Source organism: Xenopus laevis, chromosome 2S, assembly GCF_017654675.1.
Source record: "Xenopus laevis strain J_2021 chromosome 2S, Xenopus_laevis_v10.1, whole genome shotgun sequence".
Lineage (NCBI taxonomy): Eukaryota > Metazoa > Chordata > Amphibia > Anura > Pipidae > Xenopus > Xenopus laevis.
The window spans coordinates 108,242,589-108,268,200 of record NC_054374.1 but is presented as its reverse complement, the minus strand read 5'-3'; the positions used below and the strand labels follow the sequence as shown (position 1 = coordinate 108,268,200).

Sequence of the window (25,612 nt, the reverse complement as noted above, 5' to 3'; positions counted from 1 at the left end):
TCCCATTCTGGTATTGTGCTTTCATTTAGAGAAATACTGTGGGGCTATTGCTTCTGGTGACATCTGCCAGAGTTAGGAATCAATTGGCTCAGGGTAGTGAACATTCCCTTAGTGGTAACACTGTGAATGCCAGTACACAGGGGCTAGGGGCTACTACCCACATAGTAACTATTTCCATTGTTGTGGCCTGTATCTTTGATAAGGCAATTGTCTGAATATTAAATAAATTACACTGTTTATGAACCTATTTAGTAATAAAGCTGAGATAGTTGCTTTTATGAATTCAATTTATGACAATATTGTGAATTTTGTTTGCATCAGCTTCAAGATCCTCTCCACCCCGGAGGGTATTGTTGAAAAATCAAAAAAAGTGTATTGAAGAAAAGCATGTACAGCCAACGTGACGTTTCGGTCCCTAAGTGTTCACACATTCAAGAAATAGCAGCAAAGTGATTGGTGCACCATAAGCGTCATCAAATGATGGTGCAATTATGCATATTAAAGGGTAAATTTGAAAATTTCAAATATACAATTCCAAAGTGGCTTGTGCTAATATCATAAATACATATTAAGAAAAGTGAATATAGAAATGGTAAAAATGCTTTAAAATCAGTAGATATATATAACTGTTAGCCATAACAACATTCTTTGGTGCTAATTCCGTTTCAGGGATCCCCCTTAATAAATACATCTACCCCTCTATATGTAATCATTTATAAGTAATGGAATGCATCTAGCAAAGCCTAAGATTATTCATCATATATTATATAATGATAATTCAGGGGCGGACACAACTTCCAACAAGCAAACAACTTAAATTCTAGACTTTATTCCTGGAGGGTATTCCCCACCAGCAGCAGTGTTAGTCCATACATCTTTTGGGACTTTCTGTGATGAATAAAAAGGGTTTGTCACATTATGCTCCCACTAGGAAACAAGCATGTCTTGACAAAGATCTCCTAGTGGGACTGAAATGTTGACAACCCTTTTTCGATTCACTACAGTTCATTCACAAAAGAAGTGGTGCTTAATTTTTCCAGTCCAGTAATTTATAAGGAATTGGTCATTCCAACACAACTGAAGCTGAATACTAAGGGGCAGATTTATGGAAATGTAAGATTACAGCTCAGCACAGTAAATTTCGCCCACTCTCTTTTCATTCTTATGTAATTTTTACAATTGTATCTATCAATGGGTGAAAAATAGAGGTTACTATTTGTACACTTCTAGTGTAGTTTCCTCTTATACCAGGTACACAGTTTTTATATACAGTACGTTCTATAAAGGTGAACTACACCTATACCACTAATTATCTTACATCTTCTTAACATCTATTACCCAACATCTTTTGTGCATCAGACTGCTGGATTGTAAGGTGTTATTACTTCAAAGAACACTTTTGGACTTCTCCTGGGGTGTTACTATCAGAGAACACTTCTCCAATGGCGGGTACCCATGGATAGGAGTGCTCAGAGCACTGCTAATTTTAAGCCAGTGTTACATATAGCTAAATATCTTTCATTTCACAAAAGACAGAAGTTATCTTAATTACCATAATTTTGATGATAATGTAGGTGTTATTTTTAAAAACATAATCAAACTTGCTTGTTAAATAAAAAATGCTTTACTCATATGTATTGGATACTATTGACATTTATATTCTTTTTCCTCTAGCTATTAATCAGGCCATTTCAAGACCCCATCACTAGTTGTTTCGCTGCTATCCACTAGTAACATGGCATAAATGATCTCTAAGACAAATGCTCTATAAAGCTACAAATGTAATGTTATTGCTACTTTTTAGGACTCTTTTTATCCAGGCCGTCTCCTATTCATATTTCAGTCTCTTATTCAAATCAATGCATTGTTGCTAGGGTAATTTAGACCCTAGCAACCAGATTGCTGAAATTGCAAACGGAAGAGCTGATGATTAAAAAGCGAAATAACTCAAAAACCACAAATAATTGGGATTTGGTTTTCAATTATCTCAGAATATCACGCTCTACGTCATACTAAAAAATCACTCAAAGGTGAACATCCCCTTTAAATGCCAATTTAGAAACAAAATTGGAGCTTCTATTTTTATGGAGGAATGCAAATATGCATAGAATGAAAATACACCTCCAAAGTTTGGTACCCCTGGCACATGAAAGATCTTCTAGGCTTTAGAACTCTTATGGGTTGATTGCCTTTATAGTCATTGGGTAAAAAAAAAACATTCAAAATATAGGTGCAGTTATCACTTTGTTTTTAATATAATCAGGAGCATGTGCCATACCATGTCTCCTCTTTTCAAATATAGACTTTTACATCTTTGATAAATTAGCATAAATCTGTATTCATAATTATATATAATCATTATCCTATTTTTATCTCTACTGGAGAATCTATAAGCAATATTAGATAAATGGACATGTGTCTTCTTTGTGTCCTGTTTATCCATTTATACAGACTCTAGTATTTGCTTTCTAACATAAAGATATCTCTAGGTTGTACAGTTCGTTGCAAATTAAAACAAGAACGGACACTTCTACATAAATATATATATATAGGGTACAGACTATGCACTAAGTGGTGTTGGGATTTAATTTTGATGTTTCCAACATCAATGAAGTGTTTAAATCACACCCCCTTTTTTAGCATAAGTGTATAGTTCATATACTGGTGACTCTTCTGAACTCCTCTGCAATTTTCAATTATTTCTGTGTTAGTTGTTTCTGAGATATTATCAGTTTAACAGAGCCCGATTCAGTTCCATACCGGCTGAAGTGGTTTACTGAAAATCAGGTCAATAGATAAATCCAATGGGTCATTTGACAATGGAACTGAATAAGGCTCTATTTAAAAAGATAACATAAAAATGTCTTACAGAACAATTACAGTGAAAACACTCATAAACTGGGTAAATATTCATGCAACATTTTCATCCGCACTAAAATGAAGTTACCAAAACCAAGGCAAGCAAACTCAGTGTAAATTATCATAAATAATGTATTTATTGCATATGGCTATTAAGACAGCATCCATAATCAATAAAGACTAAATACAATGCACTACTCTAGGTCAGTTTATTTTCATCTCCAGCAGCATCACAGTTGTGTATATATAGATATATATACACACACACCATATACATCGGAAGACACTGCAAGATAAGTTAAGTCTTTTGTCATACCACAACAGCAAGAAATATATATATATATATATATATATATATATATATATATATATATATATATATATATATATATATATATATATATATATATATATATATATATATATATATATATATATATTATGTATATATATATTCAACATCATGATATTCAAAACAATATGTACCTGGTAAACAAAAAAATAAATAAACACTGTCTAATGACATTTGAAGTTAGCAAAATATTTTAAAATTTAAAGGACTTTGAGCAAAAATGCACAAAGACATAAATATACATTATGGAGTTTATGCAAACCTGTACATTTTGGTTGTATTCTGTAAACTAAATTTCAAATGTATATATTGCATAAGCTTTGTATGAACTTTACAGCTAGATTTGAGCGAGATTTAGGAAGCCCATCATCTGCATAAGTAAACTGTAAAACAGAGTTACACAATATTGATTTTATAATCTACATAAATTTATAATTTAAGTATAAATCAGAATTCAAAGTCAGCAGGTCTGTGCGTTCAGTGCCGATATGGTTACATAGCAAATATTATTTCTATTTAATTTGGAGACTAAGCCAAAAATATTTTAGAAAGCCTTTACATCATTGACAGATAAAGATATATAAAAGTACGCTATAATCCTTTTAATAACCAAACCATTTAATTTCTGCTCCGAACATTGCCGTATAAAGCACAAGGTTTTTTTCCCCCGCCAACAAGAATTATACTACAAAAAGCGTAATAGAAAAAAGAAGAAATTAGATATGAATTTACATTCATTTTTGTCTGGCAATACAATCCATACATGTAAGACTTTCATTGTTTAAGCAGGAAGACTTGATGCTGCTAGTTAACAATTACATTTGCAAAAATTATTGTTCAGATTCATGGAAAGCTTTCTCTAATTGATTGTATCCAGTCCTGTCTAGTGTCACGCATTAAGCATGGAAATCTAACCTGCTGGGAGGGAAAGAAATCATGCAGTCCGCAGGTTCCTGCCTTACAGCTACTAAATACTACAGCAGGGAACTGAGCACTGTCCTGCTTGAATCCTTGCAGCCCCATCTAAAGCCTGCAGAGTAGCAAAAAATAGTTTTCAGTGCTCAGGAAAGGGGTGGGACTTGAGAAAGTGTGTAAGGGGTGAATGGCACAGGTCAAGCAGGGACACCATGCATTTTGCTATGAACCCCACAGCTGTGTGGATCCCAACCCACACTGTATAGAAGGAAATATTTCTCTAAAAATATAAAATAAAATATTCAGGCATTAAGAAGTGCTGATACTATAGCAGAGATAAGCAACTGTTGCTGTTCCAGCAGTTTCAGGTTTACAACAAGCTAGCATCCCACCAATCGCGGGTTAATAGAAGTTATGCTTCTGAGGAAGCTGGAGTGCCTATTCTACAGTAATCTGGCATTAGGATATTAAAGAAATACATTTCTACGTATAGAAAAATATATGTAGTACAAAAATGTGGTATCAGTCATCTTTTCTCTAGAAACTGCACTCTCTTATTTTACTGCCAATAAGTCCATGTCACGCTCGAGTTTACATTACTTCAGCTGGGATATCTTGTTTTGAGAGCAGGTTGGTCAGCGTGGAAGAATCAATCATGCTATCTGCTAATATCAAAATTGGAATTGGTGGGTGGGGGGATGTTACAAAGGATGGATACTCCATTATGTGGCACATGAATGGAGATTTTTGGTTAAGAGCATTGAGGCTGCTAACATATTACAATCTTTTTTTTTTAAATAAGTACCTTCAAAATAAAAACAAAACTACAAAAGCAATGACATTAAAATATAGAAAATCATTTCTCAATACAGACGAAAAATGTTTAGTGTAAATGTACATAATTTACTGTAAATTATATAAATAACCATTCTCTGTCTTCTATCAGAGTGCAAACAATAAGCTGCCGGTCCAAATGTAAGGGCTCCAATAAAGCTCAGTTCAACCGAGCAAAGCATGTCTTGCGATCACATTTTTACATTTATAGATTTGTTTTGGTCCACTTTTGGAAACAAAAAAACCCCAAGTCTCTTAACAATTGCATTACTTTCTAAGCATTCAGTTCAGTGTCCTGCTGTGATTGGGTCACAAGTAGTTTCCATTTGACCCAAGTCATTTAAGTGTTCTAGAAGGGTTGACAAATAACCCAGGAAGCTCCATTGCGCAAGGAAACTTGAAATCTGTTAGCCATCATCTTCGCTTGCTTTTTTATGTTGTTTACAGAGGTAGGACATCCAGTACATTTTATTGTAGAAGATGCCAGATGTTACGGTTTTATTTGATGCTCATAAATATCCCAGCCTACAGACGAATAAATCAAGTAGGTAGATGAAGGCCTCAGTTATTAGTTACCGACTTGCATGAATACAGTTATTTTCTCAAAAGGTTGGTTTCCAGCGATTTGTGTCATAAGAGTATCATGATAAATAATGCCACTGGACAGCACAGGGGCAGCTCACTTTGTTGTGGTAGCCAAGTTCAGCACAGTATATACCTGAGCAAAACTCTCTTGTCTATCCATTTACGAAATAACAACACTTTAGCAGCATCTGGTTGAAAAAGTAGGCCCATGGTTCTTCTTTTCTTAAATGTAGTTAGTGTTGTTACTCTGCAAAACAAAAGAAACAAGTGCATAAAATACATTGTAATAATAAGAAGAGGGATTAAGGATTAACACATTACCTGAATTTGCATCAAAAACTATTTTTTTATTCAAACAGTAGAAGATATATCTTCAGTTAAATGAATTCATTTGTATCAACACATTTTTGACAAAAAAAAAAAACTGATCTGCTTTTTTTCCCCTCAGATACACTGGACAAATTCAAATGTACAGTTTTATTTAATTTTGAACTTTTTTTGGGGTATTTAATCTCAATGTCCTGTAAATAAAATGCCTGATAATACTATGTGCAATCAGAGCAAAACATTCTGGCTATATATCAATGCAAGTATGTGCTATCTATAGCAAAATTGCGGATTTTATTTAAAATTTTACAATTTCCAAAACCTTACAAAACAGAAAGAGGGATTACAAAGCAGACAAGTTTCATATTTAGCTAATACAAACAAGGACTACATCTCAAAGGGTTCCAGGTTCCCTGGAATTACATTTAGGGGGTTATTCATCAAATTCCAAATTTATCTCAATGTTTTCTGCTACAAACTCCTATCAAATCAGCTTGGGTTTTTTACGCTTATTTATTATTAAATTTTCTTGAAAAGTTGCTTTGTGGGAAAGAAATCAGACTTTCATGATTTTTTAGAATTTTTCCGTCCGATTTTCACTATATTTTCTCCGAAAACGTCAGGTGGTTGCACGAAAGCCAGTGCACCTCAAAAAATCATTGGGACCTTTCCTATTGACTTATATGCAACCTCGATAGGTCTGAGATGCTGCATTTTCAGATTCGGACTTTACCATCCTCGGGGTTTAATAAATTCCAAAAAAATCTTTTTTTAAAAAGTCAGATTTTATATTAAAAAATTTTTTTTGTAAATTTTGCATTTGGAGTTTAGTAAATAACCCCCCTAGTGTAACAGTGCTCATAACCAGTTACTTCAGAGTGTAATCTTAATGGTGGGAGAGGGTGAGACCTTAATGAGAAAAACGGAGATAGAAGTGAAGGTTTTTGCTAATCTTGTTGGGTGTAGTTGTTTGCTATGAAGAAAAGTTCTACTTCAGTAAAAACTGCATACAAACAGTAGGAGCAATTATAATCACCAACTATAAATCATTTTAATACATGATCAGAACCAGCTTTTTTGCACAGAATGCTTTTTAATGTGGGCTGCCACAAAACAAGACAAGTGAGAAAAAAAATTAGGGATGCACCGAATCCACTATTTTGGATTCGGCTGAACCCCCGAATCCTTTGTGAAAGATTTGGCCGAATACTGAACCCTAATTTGAATATGCAAATTAGGATTTGGATCAGCAGAAGGATTTGGCCATATCCGAATCCTGCTGAAAAAGGCTGAATCCTTGCCAAATCCCGAACCAAATCCTGGATTCGGTGCATCCCTAAAAAAAAATACTTGCCATTTTCTATGCAAAACAGAGATAGATATAGAGAGAGAGAGTTTGGGTATGGTCACTAATCACAGCAAGGGAAAGAGTAAATAGTTAAGGCGAGTCCCTCTGCCAAATGTCGTCAGCTTCTTGCTGCACAGACAGTATTTCATCTGCTACACAGATGCAAAACAGGGAAATCCTGCTTTCTGCTAAATTAAATACCTAAATGTCCTAAAGTTTACATTACTTAGTTCCCCACATATTGTTTGCCTAAGAGCCATCAGCTATGACACCAAAGTCAATAACTGTTCTACATCATGTGTCCTTGATGATGTGGAAGAATCTTTATTATTAGGAACCCCTAGCAGCTGATTCCAGTAGGTTGTGCTCTGCTTTGTGTTCATAAGGAGATTCCGTCAAACTGGCAAGTGAAAGCCACAGTGCTTACGCAGGCGGGTGGGAACAGCACCTCAGTGCAAACACACTTTAATCTTTGTTTATACATTCACTCACTACATATAGGGTGAAAAGGAGACGCTTCAATTTAAGGAAAATATTATCCCTTATTAGAAGATATTTATAAAAGGAAATGTAAACAAGGACAGTTTTATAATTTTGCACTATAAAACCCTCTCCCCATTCTAAAAAAGGATTAAAGAAAAAGGTTCTCAAAAGGGGTAAAGAAAAAGGTTCTCAAAAAATCACAAGGGGTGACTTTGCTGCTGAACTTCAATCCTAGTACCCCAAAACTACATAAACTAATATTCTCGAACACAATATATTTAGCAGCATCCTATTCAAAGACCACACAGAGCTACCGTCAAGCCTCCTTTGAATACAGTGCAGTAAAATAACTGGAGCCATACCAAAAAATGCAATATATTAGCTACCCAACATGTTGCATGGGTCCAAGCAGCCCACTGGACCTATTATTGGTTAAAAATTTGCTTAAGTTACTTTTGGGTTAATAATACTGTATTATGTACTGCTCATTTAAGATTTAAGCTACCACTTGTTAGTGCATTTATGCAACTACATCTGAAGTGTGCTGTGAAATGATAGAGAATACGTGTACATCTTTCCACTATACGCAATATGTTTATCAAAGTGGCAAAGAGCCATGAAGTTCAGAGTTAATTGTCGTTATGTAAGTCTTGCTGTCTTTGCCTGATGTGCAAACAGAATGTACCGGATGAGAAGTACAAACGGAACCCTTGCATTTACTAAAGAAACAGGTGCAGAATGGCATGTGAAGGTTTACTCTATTATTATAAAACTGCAATGCACCCTGACAAATCGGAACTCTTCAAAGTACAGAAAGTACATGGATTCTATATAGTCAAACTTAGGAGGTTAATTTATAACATGACCTAATAATGGGCATGTAAAATAAACAGTACAGTACTGAAAAGACTACTACATTCACTTAGGTATTATGGTGTAATTCTGGTGCAGTCGCTAATCCAGTGTAAAATGAAAGGAATTACATTTCTTATTTTCTTATTTCTTCCATGGACAGTCCCCTTATAATACTCAGGGAAATTTCAATTGACTCAATTTTCTCAATGACTAAAAAGCAAGCTGGGTTGTGTGCACACAAAAAGGATCCTTAAAATTGAGAGGAATTCAAATAAACATGCACATAAAGCAAGTCAAGCCTGGCTCCTGTTATATATGTTTAGTGCACTTATTAAGTGAGTGCCTGACCCAGCAGCAGTGTACTTAGAATTTATTCTCAAATGATGCACACCTATGCAAATATCAGAACTACAAAATATAAAGGAAGTAAAATAGTATAGAACTAACCAGTGTAAATTAACCAATGTTTACCTAAAACAAATAACAGTACTGTGGGAAACAGCATCTTTCTCATCACAATCCTGTACAACATCCAAATGTAAGTGTGCCCTGCCCTGCACTGCATAATGGAAAGCATGGTGTTGGTACTTAAATTATCTTTTAGTCCATGTAATTGTTCCAGCAATATGCTGAATTGCAGTGAAATGGAATCAGTTGCAGACATATATATGTTTAAAGGTAGATAAAGTAACATTCTTACAAGAGCAAGTCTTCATAAAATAGTCATAGGGTTTTGCATATAAATAACTGGAAGAGCATAGGAGAACTATTTAAGTCTTTTCTCCAATGACCCATTTAACTAAAGGATGCACAACCAATCAGAGAAGGGTGGGATTTAAAGGAACAGTTCAGTGTATAAAATAAAAATTGGGTAAATCGCTATCCCGTACATAAAAAATGTTTCTAATACAGTTAGTTAGCCAAAAATGTAATGTATAAGGCTGGGATGACCAAATTTCTAACATAACAGAACACAGAACTTCCTGCTTTTCAGCTCTCTAACTCTAAGTTAGTCAGTGACTTGAAGGGGAGCCATATGGGACAGAACTGTTCAGGGCGTTTGCAATTGATCCTTAGCATGCAGGTCAGATTCAAAAGAGAACAGTTTAAATTTGAATTTTCGCTTCAAAAATGACGCCCAAAAACTTCAATGGGTGAAAAAATTTGTCGTAGAAAAAAAAAAAAAAAGAGCACTGTATCGCGCAACCAAAAATGTTTTATGTCCATACACTTCAATGCATTTTGGTGAATTTTCACCATTTTGTGAATTTTTGGTGTTCTAACTATATTGAAAACATTTTTTATTTTGCATAGCCTATCTATTTACCCAGTTTTCATTTTTACATTGAACAATTCCTTTAATTCCTGCTGCTAAAGCAGTATAGTATATCTGACAGAAGACAGTATCAACAAATTTGAAAAGATTAGAGACAGAGAAATGGTGCAATAGAATGACACTGTTAGGAGTATACAGTATATAATGAAAAAAAAAAAAACAGTTTCCTGGGTGCTTTATATACAGTAGCTAATGACATTTGGGGATTACACATTGCAAGACACAGGAAGGCTTTTCAACCCTCTGTATGTTCTAGATAACTTTCCCTATTGATGCTAGTATAAGCCTTTTGACGTTACACTTATGTCCCATCTCTGACCCTTTCTATTAAAACAAGCTGCTCAACAATGTCTAATCCAATACGTCACATAATCCTACTTAATGCTAGAGAAACTCAGGGTGCTGTTTGGGTAGCATTTTTTTCATTCAGCAAGAACATCTTGGCCTTGCAGTTCTGCTAACAGAGTAGTGTAAACTGAGCATATCCTAAAGACTAGAGAGAGAGAGAGAGAGAGATTAATATAGCTGAAATGCCATATTTTATATATTGAACTTATTGCCCCAGCTTCTCAATAGCAGCAATGATCCAGGACTTCAAACTTGTCACATGGGGTCACAATCTTGGAAAGTGTCACATGCTCAATGGGCTCTGAGCAACTGTTGAGAAGTTAAGCTTAGGGGTCGTCACAAATTATCAAGCAGAAAATGAAGTTTGTCTGTAATATAAACTGATGCTACAGGGCTGATTATTAAATTCTGATGTTAATTGCACTGGTTTATGTGCCGACATGTATTAATTATCTGTATTAATTACTAATCAGCCTTATACTGTGGCATTTCTATTCTATGTGTATCTAGTATAGGTAAATCTAAAAACAACTGGACTTGCTGAGTAATCAATGAAGACGTTTCACTACTCATTGATTAAGTGACAGCAGCATGGAGCATGTGCAGTGAATCAGCAGAAAAGAAGAGGGGGAGCTACTGGGGCATCTGTGGAGACACAGATCTTTACTGCTTAATGGCTGTGGTTGCCTTGGGCTGGTAAAGAAGCACAAAACATAATGTACAACATTTCGACCTACTTCTTTAGTTAGGCTTTAGTTCTCCTTTAAATATTAAGGGCATTATAGTGAACGCATATAATTTTGTTTTTCATGTATAAAGAGACAGTTCAGCATGAAGGCACAGCTCACTGTATACTGTATAAAGAATATTCTCCTTTTTGCGTATTGGAACAGGAGTGGGGCAGCTATCATTTTAACCATGTGTGATGTGTCATTAATAACACCATTTCATTAAAGAAACCATTTAGTGTAAAAATAAATACTGGGTAAATAGAAAATATTTCTAATATAATTAGTTAGCCAAAAATGTGCCCCCACCCTCAAGTCACTGATTGGTTACTGCCTGGTAATCAATCAGTGGAAACAAAGAGCTGCAAAGCAGGAAGTAGTGTTATAGATATTATGTTAGACATAATAGCACAGCCTATCAATTTACATTGTTTTTATTTTTATACTGAACAATTCCTTTAAACAAGCTGTCTCATTGCAAATATCAAAGAAAGATATTTTCTGTGCATATGTATATAGTATCAATGAAGTAATGAAAAGAGAATGTGTGTATTCTTAAAAGTCTGTACAGTAACCAGAGGGCATCTTCAACATGCAGAATCTGGGCAGGCAGTTGTTTATCCCAGAGCACTTGCCAAAATAACAAGATGGGTCTTTTCATATTTCACAGTCAGTTTGAATTTTAGTGGTGAATGTCTTGAACAGACATAAAATGTTTTTGCCAAATGTGTACGGAAGAAGCTGTACTAAAAACTGCCAGGCACCAATTTCCTTATTCTTATGTGTTACCATCACAAACACAGAACAGATCCATGTACTTACATACAGGACCTTTTTTATCACTGAATTAGGAAACCCTTACCAACCAGTTCTACAGGATTATGCTTTCCAGCTTGCAAACTCAGTAATACCAGTGACTCCAACTGCACTTTGACCATGAAGAAGTAAATACAACAGAAAGGCAATAACTTCATAGAAAAGTATTTTCTTTTTTTGTCTAACACATTATGATTATAATGACACAAACTACAACAGGTACACATCTACAAGTGATTCCGTGTGTATTTGTAATTAAGCGGAAAGGCCTACGGTAGTTAGCCTTTAACCATTTCTTGTTAGGAAAAGTAAAAAAACATTGAAAAATAAGATTGAATTCAGAGCTTAGAGGCCCAGCTGGTGCACTCAAGGTCAGAATGGGCATACTACATACATGCTCATCCTAATTAACAACCTGCATAACAACCTCCTCCTCTGTAAACTCAGGGGCAAAAAATGTTGGGACTCTCCACACACGGTCCGAAAATCATACAAATCGAGGATTCGTATGATCAGATCTTTGCGTCTATGGCCAGCTTCAGTAGTGGAATTCCACAGATTGGTGAAATACTAAAACCAGGAAAGCTCCGCCATTAATATTTTTAATTTACTCAAGATATGTAAACTTTTACCTGTATGCATGCATGAATCTTTAATATTTTGTAATAAACAGACAGGATTTGGTCTGTGTATTACCAAACGCTGTCTTTTCTGCATCCTAATCTCATTTGAACTCACTGAATTTTGCTATTCCTTTGCTGGAGAGCAAATCATTTTGTCTATTTTACATTGCGTGAGGAGGCAGATGGCATGCAATTATTAGCCTATTGTCATCAGAAAAGCTGGGGTAGATTACTACTGTGTTGTGCTTGTCATGACAGGTGCATGGCCCTGAGGCTGCCATCTGCTGAGGAAGGAAATGTTCTACTAAAAGATATGAAGAGGACTCACAAATGTAAACAATAACAAAGAATCTCTTCTGATTGGTACAAACCTTTTAGCAGCAAGACACATTTTACACACTTCACAGCAGTTTTTCTGAAAGGTAGTTTACCAAATTTTCAGAGCACTTTACATGTAATCTACAGAACGCATATCATAACTGCAAAAAGAAAAACAAAACAAAACCCTAAAATGTGCAAAGTCAACAATCCTAAATTAACTAAATGGTAATCTGTCCAATAAAGGTGAATTCTATTTATATATATCATAAAGCAGTATACATATACACATTTTGAAGGGGTTGTTCACCTTCAAGTTAACTTTTAGTATGTTATAGAATGGCTAATTTGAAGCAACTTTTCAATTGATCTTCATTAATTAATTTTTACAGTTTTTGAATTATTTGTCTTCTTCTTCTTCTTCTTCTGACTCTTCCCAACTTTCAAATGGGTTTCACGGACCCCCCCCCCCTATAAACAAATGCTCTGTACGGCTACACATTTGTTGTTTTTGCTACTTTTTATTTCTCATCTTTATATTCAGTTCCTCTCCTATTCATATCCCAGTCTTTTATTCAAATCCATACATAGTTGCTAGGGTAATTTGGACCCTAGCCACCAGACTGCAAACTGGAGAACTGCTGAATATAAAGCTACTGTAAATAACCCAAAAACCACAAATAATAAAAAAAAATAAAAATGAAAAAATCACTCTCTACATTATACTAAAAGTTAACTCAAAGGTAAACATTCCCTTTAATGTATAAGGGGTTGCTCGCCTTCAAACACTTTTTTTCAGTTCAGATAGCTCACCAGAAATAAAGACTTTTTTCCTATCATTTTTCTATTTGTGTTCGTTTTTTCTAATATTAAAGTGTAACATTTAATTTTTCATCTTCTGAAGCAGCTCTGGGAGGTGGAGTCGCCGACTCTTTAACTGCTCTACATTGATACATTTAGTTGATAAATTTCTTATCTTTGTCCCTGCTGAGCAGAACCCCTGAGCTTCATTAAGGGCTATTCCACACGGGGAGATAGCGACGCGTTTGCGGTCGCGGCGACAAAGCGCCGCGACAGTCGCCGCGACCGGCGCAGGCGACAGTTTTGTATGGGCGCCTATGTAAAAACGCCTGTGCTAACCACACGAGGCGATGCGCTTTTCAACAGTCGCCTGAAAATGCCTCGCCAGGCTTTTTCAGGCGACTGTTGAAAAGCGCATCGCCTCGTGTGGTTAGCACAGGCGTTTTTACATAGGCGCCCATACAAAACTGTCGCCTGCGCCGGTCGCGGCGCTTTGTCGCCGCGACCGCAAACGCGTCGCTATCTCCCCGTGTGGACTAGCCCTAAAAGCAACTGTTAGAATTGATACAATAGTTGCTAATATTCCACAGATACTTATGAGAAATGTATCAACTAATGTAGCAAATAAACATATCAAATTTAAACAGTTCAGAACATGCACCTGGATCACTGAGCTGCCAGTCTGAAATTACAGGAGGCAGGAACATAGGAACATTATGTTTTAAACTTCAATGTTCGAAAAAAGAAAAAAAAAAAAAAAAAAGCAATTGAATTTTTTTTAATTTCTTGTGAACAACTCAAATTAATTAAACGTGTTTAAAAGGTGAACTCCCCTTTAAAGTTAACTGCCCAGCTAATAATACTGTTCCAAAAATCAAAATCATGATGAATGGTTGTAATTGGGAGCAAATCACACAGATTTTTTTTTTGGACACGTGACAATTTCTTTTCACCCATTAGAATCTATGGGTGTCATTCTCACGGTGAAACTTGGTGAAAAATCTCACCCATCACTATTCTCAAATGTTCATATCTCCAAAACTGTTGGATTACACTGGATTCAGAGGGAATTTCTGGTTGAAAAAAAGACTGATGGAAAGTTTCATTCTAAATAAAAGACACATTTACAGTAAATATATGTAATTTTGAAGTATTTTTGTAAATTTAACCAAATGTAACATATGGAATAGGTCTGTATGTGTGTAACCCTAACTTACACACATACTACATGGCAACCAGATGGGTTAATATACATAAAAGAGGGGGTAATCATGAAATGTAGTGTTTAGTCCTCACATCTGCTCACATATAATTACAATCAAGTACCTTTGCACTACCAATAAAAAAAGATTAGCTCACTAATTTCAGGCATCCACTAACCGTGAATACAATTTTGGCACTGTGCACATGCCGAGCTCCAACACCCTCTCTAATCCTGAGATCACAGGCAAAGCCTGGGGTCTTTTAAGGGCAGCAGTTTTTCCTCGTCATTATTAGAGTGGTTTAGAATAAAAGGATTCCCCTTTCCATCTAATTTCAAAAGGCCACAGAGTGCTACTGTATATTTTCTGCCCCATTTCCAGCAGAAAATATGCTTTGTTGTGCCATGCAATATTTCTTTGAGAAAAGTTGGTATTTTTTCAAAGGGCAAATTAACATGCATATGTGATACTAAGCCCAATTACCATATGCTGCATACTTTGGGGGACTTATTAGAGCTCTTTAAAACCTCAAGTTATTACAGTGTGAACATCTCTTCTCATACATGCCGTTCTTGTTTTGACCAGCCTGCATTCCACCTGCATTCTAATGCTTGAGCAAAGTAATGAATTGCAAGGGCTACAGTGCCTTCAACATTAATTTTTTTCTCACATTTATAACATTCTTTTAATTTTTAAGCTAAACAAACTGATTGCACTCCTCTATGTGGGAAACTCCTAAATCCATAACAATAGCCACCATTTTCAGTGATCCCCCTCCTGCATCCAAGGGTAGCAAAAGTATGTGGGTCATGAACAAAGAAACCAATTAAACCATATGCACAATTTTTTTTTTAAAAAGATTATTAGTTAGTAGGATAGTGTGCCTAATTATTTTTTCAGCTGAGGCATAACATTTGGTTACAATCTCTTAATTACCCTAATGATGACCAAGTTGTTTAGAACAGGTCCATTTTTGTATTACCTGTGTTTTATATAGCACTAAATATTTATCCTGTGCATAATACACTTCATGCAGCTATTAATACACTAAAAGAAAATGAAAAGGTGAACTGAAGTTGAAGACTTACATTACCTGTTTCCCACTCTAACAAAAGGCAAAGGTATAAAAAAAATACTCTTAAAAAAGTGCAATATAAAAACAAATGGCTATACTTAATACATTCTGTTCTGTGATAGAGCCATGAAGCCATCCCTATCCTTCCAGGTGGCTTACTTAAACTTTATACCACAGATTTGCTGACCTGCCACAGTTTAATGAATATAAACCTTTGTTTAAGATATACAGGCACATTTGAAACCTTCCTTCTCTGGTGTTCTTTCTGTTGTTTATACTTGCAGAACAAGTGAATGTAAGACTGTCTTGCTATCTTGAAAGCAATCAGAAGCAATCATCAAACTAAACACTTCCTCCGCCCTAAGCAACGACTGTTCTTGGTTCACGTTTGGAACAAAAATACCATTCAGCATGGTCTACAATGTAGCTTTAACTATTCTGTGTAACCATAGGACCTTATGAAATGGCTACTGGAGTGAAACACACAGTCCTTTATGACGCTAAAATAAATATTAATGATACATAATCCCATACAAATTAAGAAATTGTACCAACTACCCATTGATCTGCAATTGCTAGCAGACTGTTGTTAGCAGAAGGGTTAGTATAAAACAAGCTATCATTTGTTCCTGGACCTTATTACAAATTAGTCACATCTAAAGGTGTCAATACAAAAGCAGAGCTTTGAATTAACCAATTGTTTGGGTCATGAGCAGAATGGTCAGATATTACGGGATTTGTACATCTCACTCCTGCAAATGACTTGACATCCCACGTCTTCATCTGCTGACATATCATCTATGTCAGAAGATATCCATTTAAGATTCTAGGGAGCCGTTTCATGTGTTTCTGTAAGGCTTTTTCAGATCATAAAAAACATAGCATAAAGTACTCCCACTACCGTAAAAGAAAAGATCAACAGGCCATGCTGAGAAGGTTAACAAAAATGTATGGAAAGATTTAAAAAAAAAAAAAAAAAAAGCAAAACCCTTAAAGACACTGATATTTATGGCCTTTGGGTTTTTTGTGAGTTTTTTTCTACTTTGAATAAACTCACAATTTAAAAAAACTCGAATGTTTGCATATTTAGTAAAAAAAAATCAGAATGTACAAAAAAAAACTTGATTGAATATAATAGTGAAAAAAACTTGAATACCTCAAATATTTGAGTTCAATAGCTTAAAAAAGGCTTGAATTTTGCCTAAGACAACTCCCACTGACTTCTGCATGAACTCTCCAAATTTTAGATACTGATTTTTTTTTTACATTCAAGTTTTTGAGGTTTCCTGCTTAATAAATACCAGACATTTGAGCTTTTGAAAATAATGATAATTCGAATGTGTGGGTTTTTGTGGAAAAAAATTGCAATTGTGGCAAAAATTCTTTAAACCTTAATAAATCACCCCCTTGATGTCCCTACCATGAATTGGGAGAAAGGTGATGGCATATTGATACTAGCTAAGGTGCAGACACTCCAGAATCATCCTGCTGTGACAGGAGCAAGCAAGTCAAACCAGAATGGGTAAGTTATCAGTGCTGTTAAGTAACTAATGCACTTAAATTGTGTAAAAACAACAGTAGATCACATGCTGTCCTTTTCATGCAACACAGATCAGCATTTCTATCAAATTCTCTTGACTGAGTGAACTCACTGAGAGACCCAGCTAATGTCTGTATCCATACGGCCATTTCACACTAGGAAAGCTTGATCTATACATGTAGCTGCCTCTCAAGAGATGCTTGAGGGGAATCAATAATGGATAAAAGAATGTCTGCTAAACTAGTTACAACTTAATCTTTTGGCGGCAACTGTCTGGTTACAATAAAATGGAGACTTTTTTGTGATGGTGTTAAAATGTATTCAAGAGATATTGGCTCCATTGCCCAAAAAGTTAGGAGGTTTTGTGGGGGTCTCTTTACAAAAAAGTGGAGCTCCATGCCCTAAGACTACTAAAAATTAGAAAACAGACAACTATATTGCTTTGCTATTTTAAAGTAATGGTATGCGGAACGGAGCTGCTGTATCTCAGAGCCTTAGCAGAACAAGTTTCCAGATAATGGATCCCCTAACTGTATACCAAATATCAATTACAAAAAACATGAAAAATATGGAAATATATATACTAAGCAGCTGTAGAACTGAAAATTTAACTGCCTTTGTATCTGGTGGTGTTTGCTTCAACAGCAGGGCAAAAATTATAAAGAGGCATGCTTGGTCTTCCCTCACTTAGCGAAATTATGTGACCCAATAAGTTGTTAGCGGGCCAAACTTGTTTTGGGAGAGGAATATATTTTACATCAATTTATCTTATCACAATAAGCAGTTTCATACCATTTTTAAGGGCTAATTTTGGTGACCCCAGAGATTCCAACCTATGGGTTTTATTTTCTGGGTGCACCTTGGCCATGCCCCTGGCCACGCCCGAATCGCGTGCCCCCTATTCTGTACAAAGTTGTCTCTGAAGACTCTAGCTGTGTTTACAATGCTTTGCAATGGAGGGGGCTAACATAAATTTGGGTGCAAATAACTGAGAGCGGGACAAATGAGGGAGACTGCCACATAATTTGTGTTGACATCTTATCACTTTATACAAAATCTGACAAACTAAACCAAGGCAGTGTGTGACTGGGTGTTGTTGCTCAAAACAGCTAGAGGACCCACAGATTTTTACATCTGCAGTGTAAGATTTGCAAAGTTTCAAACACACTCTGCCATTAACCAAGAAAAATAACACTATGTGCACTGAGCCATAAACATGATCCGGCTAGATCTAAAGAATGCACAGGCTGGACTTTGTCTTAACCGAACGGTGCCATATAAGGGCATGTTGTTGTCATACTCTGTTTAATGCCCGATAGATACCAATCATTTCTACAAAAACAAAAATGCTTGTGGTGCAAAGAATATGGAATAATGCTGCATAGTACAAAAATGTTGCTGGGTAACATCAGAATAAAATGCAGCAAAAGACAGTGAGCTGAGTCAATTCAGTTCAAAATTCTTGGCAAGCTTTTAAGTACAGTAAAAGTGCATCAGGGCTGTCAGCTATCATTAAGATCACTGTTTATAAGCTACAGAGAGTGGTGTATGCTCTGAAAATTAAACACAGCCTAACTTGAGATTTATAGTCTTACTGTGACCCACACATTAATGCACAAATCTGGGATTCAAGATGCAGAATTCCACTTTTAGTTCATGTAAAACACAGACGTCAATGCTACTGCAGCTCTTCAAGGCATGCTGGTAGCTGCAGTTCAAAAATAGCTGCAGGGTAGAAAAACAAGTGTAGTGTATACTTAATTTGTTGTCTGCTTTGTGTATTAGTCTTTTGAGAATGTGAAGAACTTTTATTGTATAGGAAAAAAGAGGATACTCAGCTACTAAAGAGTAGTTTGTATGGTACAAACAAACATAAAAATGACTTTGACTAGGAAAATGAACAGGAATAGAAAACAGCCTAAAAACATTAGCCTTTACTATCTTTCATAGGGAAACTAATAATGATAATGATTATATCATGCCTTTCTGCAAGTATGCAACTATAACCTTCTATTTTTAATGGGCAAGCTTACTACTATTGTCCATCATTAAAAACCACACACACTGTTAATATGGGAACATTCTCAACAAAGCCAAAAAACACAAACTTAATAAAAAAAAAATGAACCATACTGTATAAATGAATGCCCTTTACTTATTAACACATAATAATGCAGTTCTCAAACAGGCCACAGACCAAGCAAGGTTTCCCAAGAACGAATTTAGAAAAAAACAAGTTAAAGCAGTCTCCATTTTATGCTGTGCAAGTATACTAATTTCTGACTACAAGCCTCATATGAAAGCATATCTAATGCATATTTAACAATTCCAAAATCTCCACTGTCATATTACCAGGCAACCACCATTTAAAGAAATATGCACAAATAGTTATATTGCTATGAATTATATGACACGAGGCACAAGCTGCAGATTTTTCCACAACAGACAAGAACATATCCAAACCAAAACACAAAAATCTTCAAGTGTATGGTAGTGAGACATAGTGGCTACTAAATAATCAGCTACCTGATTTTGCTTTTATCACGTTTTAGTTAATGGTATATATAAAGTATCCCTGCCATAGCATAATAAAAGACATGCCATGCATGAAGTTTGTATTTATGAATGAGTGCTGTAAGGTTAAAATAACTATGTCAATAAGATTCAAATAGAGGCTAGAGTTAACTAGCTAGACATTATGTGCAGCCTGAGTGTAAAATATGTTTATTGTATCTCTTCCTTGTTAATCTGTATGAAAGTGTGGAGGGAAGGGGGTTATTACATTTCTAGAAATCAATGGGAATACAAAACACCAACTTATTTACATTTCTTAAGAAATAGATTGCATAAATTTTAAAAAAAAAATAACCACATTTTTTCCCCATTGTCTACTACAGTGTATGGATACTTGCGATTTGTCAATTAGCAGTGATACTGCTGCAATTAGTAATGCAGAATATAGACCGAATATGCTGCATTCTACGCTGCATAAAAACAAGGTACAGGCACAGTGACAGTTACATTGGTTACTTTGCAAAAACCGATGCAGCCATACTACAAGACGTGGATGAATTCTGCCCTTTCTATCGATGACTCCCAAACAAAAAAGGTGAAAGTTATGTGCCCCCCTTCTGGTTAAAGGTTAAAGCATATGGATTCTTGATGTATGTGTAAAATAAGACACTTCCCTTGGTGTGTGAGAGGAAGAAATTTGTCAGACATGAAGAGAGATGTGCATTCTGGCTTCTGTAAGTACGCATGGATGACACACTAGTACAAACACTACTCTTTTTGAACTGTAAGATTCATCAGTATGCAGTTTGTGAGTCAAAAGAAAATACATTTGCTATTTACCCCATCCTCAGTCCTTAACCTGTTGAGTCCCAGACAGCTTATAAACCATGGTTATAGAAACTGTTGTTGTTTTTTCACCCTACGGGGATTCAAAACAGAGCAAAGGTGCAATTTGACATGAATATGCTTGTGTGTCAGATAAATGTTTTCCACATCAATACAGAGGAACTGCCTTTAAGGATCAGGATCACAAAAGTGAAAGTACTTCCTGAATTATAATGTGCCCAGTTTTTATTTGCAAAAAGTGTTTGTTTCAAGAATTGTTAGAAGAGTCAGTATCACAAAAGTAAAGATGTTTCTTAAAACGTATTTACAAAACATAATGTACCAGTATACTCTGGCAATTGATTGTTAGCTTCAGACACTTTAATCCTTTATGAATAAACTCACTTACAGCAGTTGTAGCACACATACAAGATATCAAAGGACTGTCAGGCTCACTTTCAACACCCACAAGGTAAGAGAATTTAAAAAATTACAGCAGAGGGCTTATAATTAAATATTATTCATAACTGTGAACAGTCAGAGATTTAAAATAAAAATCTTATGCGGCAGTTAGGCTCACTCACCTCTGACAGTTGTACCCTTCAACCTGTTATGTCCTAAGAAATCAAAACTAGGATAGGACCCAATGTCAAGGCTTGCAAGTCCCAGGGCAGGTAGATGCCCCCTGGATGACGCTTGTGTTAGTAGCAGCAGATTTCGTTTGTCAGGTGACAGTTCCATGGCAATATAATTAAGTCCATTTTGGAAACCAGCTGATGTTTCTCGGCACATGGGACTGCCACACTCAGGAGCCTCCAAAGCATCACCACTATGTGTAGACACATTCTCCACTGATGCTGAACTGTGCCTTTTGGGGCTTTGTGCAAATGAAGGAGAAACAGGGGTCACTTGAGTGGTGGAGGAGAATGTCTCTGAGCTGTGACGTCGACGGCCCCCTTGTGAATCTGCTCTTATAAGCTTTGCACCCCGGTTAGGATCTGGGGGAGGACTGGGCAAGCTAAAGTTTCCAGGTATCTTGTCCATTAGTAAAGTGAGACACTGTACACCAGAAACTGACCCTTCTAAAGAGGAAGTTTCATGGAAAGATGCATCGCTCATCGAACATGCAGAGATCTTCCTTGGGCTCATCTGTGTATAATCCAAATTGGGGTCTAGTGAGGAATTTATTTTTAATTTTGGAGAAGAGGGACAAAAATCTAAGTTCATGTAGTCTGAAATTGAAGAGCGGTGTGGACCAGAACCAGAAGATGAGGAGGATGTTGGACTTCCAGCAACAGACAGGAGGACAGATTCTACAGCAGGAGAGGGAGGAGGCATGGACAGAAATTCTTGAGGTCTTGTTTCCCCAAAGTAGATATGTATATATTCTCCACCTGGAGGGCTGGATGATTCTGGAGGATGCTCACTCATACTAGGAAGAGTGGGTAATGCAAGCCGAGAGGGACGAGCAATGCGAATATGTGGAGAAGGGGAGGCTGGAGATCTCATCATGACATAAGGCTCAACCTCTGCGGGATTTACAGATTGGCATAGCACACTGTTTGTTTGGCAACAACTGTTTTTAGACTGCATATAGAAATAATCTGGAGGAGTAAAAGATGCTAGCGTCTCTGCAGGAGACAGACGTTGATGTACAGGTACTGTCCGAGATTTAGGACCACACCACATACTCATATAGCCATCTGGAGAATCTTCTTTAGAAACTTCAAAAGATTCATTGCAACAAGTGCGAGGCTGCAGAATTTGCTGGGGGGCTGAGACACTGGCTGGGCTCATTGGAACATAGTCTGAGGAAGGAACGCGAACTCTATGAGACATAGGCATATACCCATCATCTTCCTGGCGACCAATCTCTACATCTGCATAATCCTCTGGGTAAGGTTGATAAGTTATTTTAGGAGAAGATGACAGAAGCCCAGAGCTCCCCTTATATGTGGCACGAACAAGAGTAGCCTCATCAAGAGAAGCAGATGAGACTTGAGGTGGTGCCATTCTCTGCCTTCCTGGAGTAGTTAAGGAATAAGTCCTCTTCCGAGCACACTTTTCTGCTACAGAGCCTTCAAGATGACATGGACAGACTCCTGGGAATTGTCTCTCCATTGACATGTAACCATTTAACTCTCCATGGTGTGGTGGAGTGGCAGAAGCAGAATCTGGGGTACCACTAGTACAGTTCAGATAAACTCTTGCTAACTCCCCAGGGCTGGAGCTGTACTCATCCAAAGACATAAAACCTGTGTCACTTGGTGATCCAGATGCAGAGGCACTACAGCTTAATGACTGTGGAGGAATAAGTGGATCAGATGTTGAGCCATGTCCACTACTGCTGCCAGATGATAAACTGATGGGACTGGCAGCTGTTGGTGGGGATCGGGGAACAGGCATTGACATTGACCGACTGTGTTGCAGCGGCCCTGGGATTGGAACCAGTTTTGAATTTCTTCCACATAAGCTCAATGTATGGGATCGGCTAAGTGGTGCACGAAGCATACTGGGGCTTAAAGGACTTCCAGTGACTGTTCTGTTGCTTAGATTGTCACCTTCACTAGCAGTGCGAAGCCTAGACGATGCACCTGCTGAAACACAAACAGAAGAATGCAAATCTGTCCGGGTTCTCCTTGTCAAGCCAGTCTGGCTAGGAGGCAATTGGTTCAGGTGATGCCTTCTGCCTGGCACACTGATGGGGTTTGAGCTTGAGGACTGGCTTTTGCTGCGAGGTCTGAACTCAACTAGCTCTCGCATGGCTTTCATCGCCTCCAAAATGGTCTCATGAATGCTCTGAGCCACAACCGTGTCATCGACTTGCATCCAGATCTCCCCAGGTCCCGTGGAGGCTGAGCGGCCCACCTCTACGAAAAAATAATTGTCTGAATGGCCGCAGCGTCTTATGTTCATTAACTGCAGAGTGGCGGATGGCGTTTCGCTGTTCAGACGCACAAAGCTGATGCTGAGAGCAGACAAACACAGCCGGTACACTCCAGTCATGTTTTTAATCTGGCCCAGACCCCTAGGTTTTAGGTTGACCTGCCACATCTCCTTATAGACAGCATTTGCTGGAGTGATGAGTCCATAGTCCTCTGTCAGTGCAAGATGGTTAGTGGTGCAGCTAGTGGTGCAACTGGCAGTGCCTGGGCAACATCCTCCTCCTGCTGCTGCTGCTGTACCTGCGCAGCCACTCGCCTCCTTTACTCCTCTGCCGCTGCTGAGCAGCTCGGTGAGAGCTCGGTACCAACTCTCCTGCTCCTGCTCACTGTCCGCGGCCACAGCGAAGTACTCATCCCGGGTGTACAGAGCAATGAGGTACTTGTTCTTGGCGTCGGCTCGTTTGTTGATATTAAGACAGCTGTCCAGAGAAATGACTCTCTTGGCTGCGGCAGACTTGCTCCTCCACTTCTTCTCACTCTCATAATATTCCAGCCTGGAGGCAGGACAACCATCTCCCGCTTCTCGCAATACAAAAAACCGCTTGTGTCCGTGCTTCTGTTTCCGTAGATAACCACATTTCTTTACGCCGCTACTGTTGTTGTTGTTGTGATTCAGATTTAAGCTGACGGGCTGCCCCGGAGAGTGCGGACTGGCCATCCTCTTGTTTTACCTTCAAAACGCCGCACTCAGTCAAGAATGAAAAGTCATTTATAGTATTACATTCCGACCAACAGTTGTAGTCGCGATTTTCTTATAACGCAGCCCGCAGTCACGGATCGCTGCTTAAACGTCCCGCAACGCTGATAATATCCTGCTCCTTGGCTGCTGCTGCCAGACAGCTAATGCTGAGACTGTGGCGTCACCACTACACGTATATAAGCGCAGTGATGCGGCACGTAGCCACCTTGTGGGCGTGACCAAGTACCTCAGTGTTGTACAACCGTAAGCAAACTAGCACAACTCTAGTATGTAAATAGCACGGCAGGCTGCGGTTGTCGTCTACTCACAATCTTTCTTACCTCTGCTCGCAGCTTTTGCTTGTGTCAGAGAACAAAAAGAAAACAATTTGTTTATTTCGTGCTGCTTGCTAGCAACGCCCTCTGGCACCAGAGCATCAGCTACACATGTTTCATCCCAAGTCGTGTGTTTACTGCTCAGAACTCAAATCTGTGCAGTCAGAGCTTTCTGCTGCCCATAATGCCAAACAGGGAAGAGCTTAGCTTTTATGCAAGGCCAGGTGAATTAAAGCAATTCAAAAGACATTGCGTAAAACCCTGCTTCATGTAAATAAACCGTTTTCATAATAATATACTTTTTTAGTAGTATGTGCCATTGGGTAATCATAACTAGAAAATTGCCATTTTAAAAAATAAGGACTGTCCCCTGGGATTGTATGATTCGCGGTGCATACATACATACCAAACTTGTTAGGTCACATGAGCCAATTAACAGACAGAGTTCTGTCTTTTTCTTCCACATTTCTCCCTGTTACAGTTAGAGTTGTATTATTTCTGGTCAGGTGATCTCTGAGGCAATATTTACTTAAATATATATATATATATATATATATATATATATATATATATATATATATATATATATATATATATATATATATATATATATATATATATATATATATATATATATATATATACAGTTTGATAAGATTCTTTAATATGCCACTTAATTTTATATGAACTATCTGTTGCTCAAGTATTCGTTTTGTTCAAGAGTCAGTATTGCCTCAACTGAATGGAGTTCAGCATCGTATTGTTTTCCTTGGAGGAAAAACCTTTTCAATGGAGAAGTAAAGCAAAATGTAATTTTCAGTTCCTGACACTTTTTGGTGTGTTAGGCATCAGTCAGGAGAACCTAGTCCAAAGAAGGGAGGTAGGTAACAGAGTGAGAATCCACAGGCTGGAAGTCCTGCACGGGTCCAGTCAGGCAGACTCATGCCCGACCCAGACCTGCAAGCTGAC

General features: G+C 37.2%; 1 protein-coding gene across 1 annotated transcript; it reads right to left on the bottom strand.

Annotated features, from left to right (window-relative positions):
• Positions 1–3,811: 3,811 nt before the first annotated feature.
• Positions 3,812–24,912, bottom strand: LOC108709741 (insulin receptor substrate 2). Its single transcript, XM_018249850.2, has 2 exons — positions 21,269–24,912; positions 3,812–5,792 (listed from the first exon to the last, which is right to left on the bottom strand). Exons 1-2 carry the CDS (start codon positions 24,285–24,287, stop codon positions 5,788–5,790), a joined length of 3,024 nt encoding a protein of 1,007 aa, XP_018105339.1. The 5' UTR covers positions 24,288–24,912; the 3' UTR covers positions 3,812–5,787.
• Between the last annotated feature and the right edge of the window lie 700 nt (positions 24,913–25,612).

What these genes read in the sequence shown, in the direction of transcription:
- LOC108709741 (XM_018249850.2), bottom strand. Translation starts at nt 24,287, where the DNA reads ATGGCCAGTCCGCACTCTCCGGGGCAGCCCGTCAGCTTAAATCTGAAT.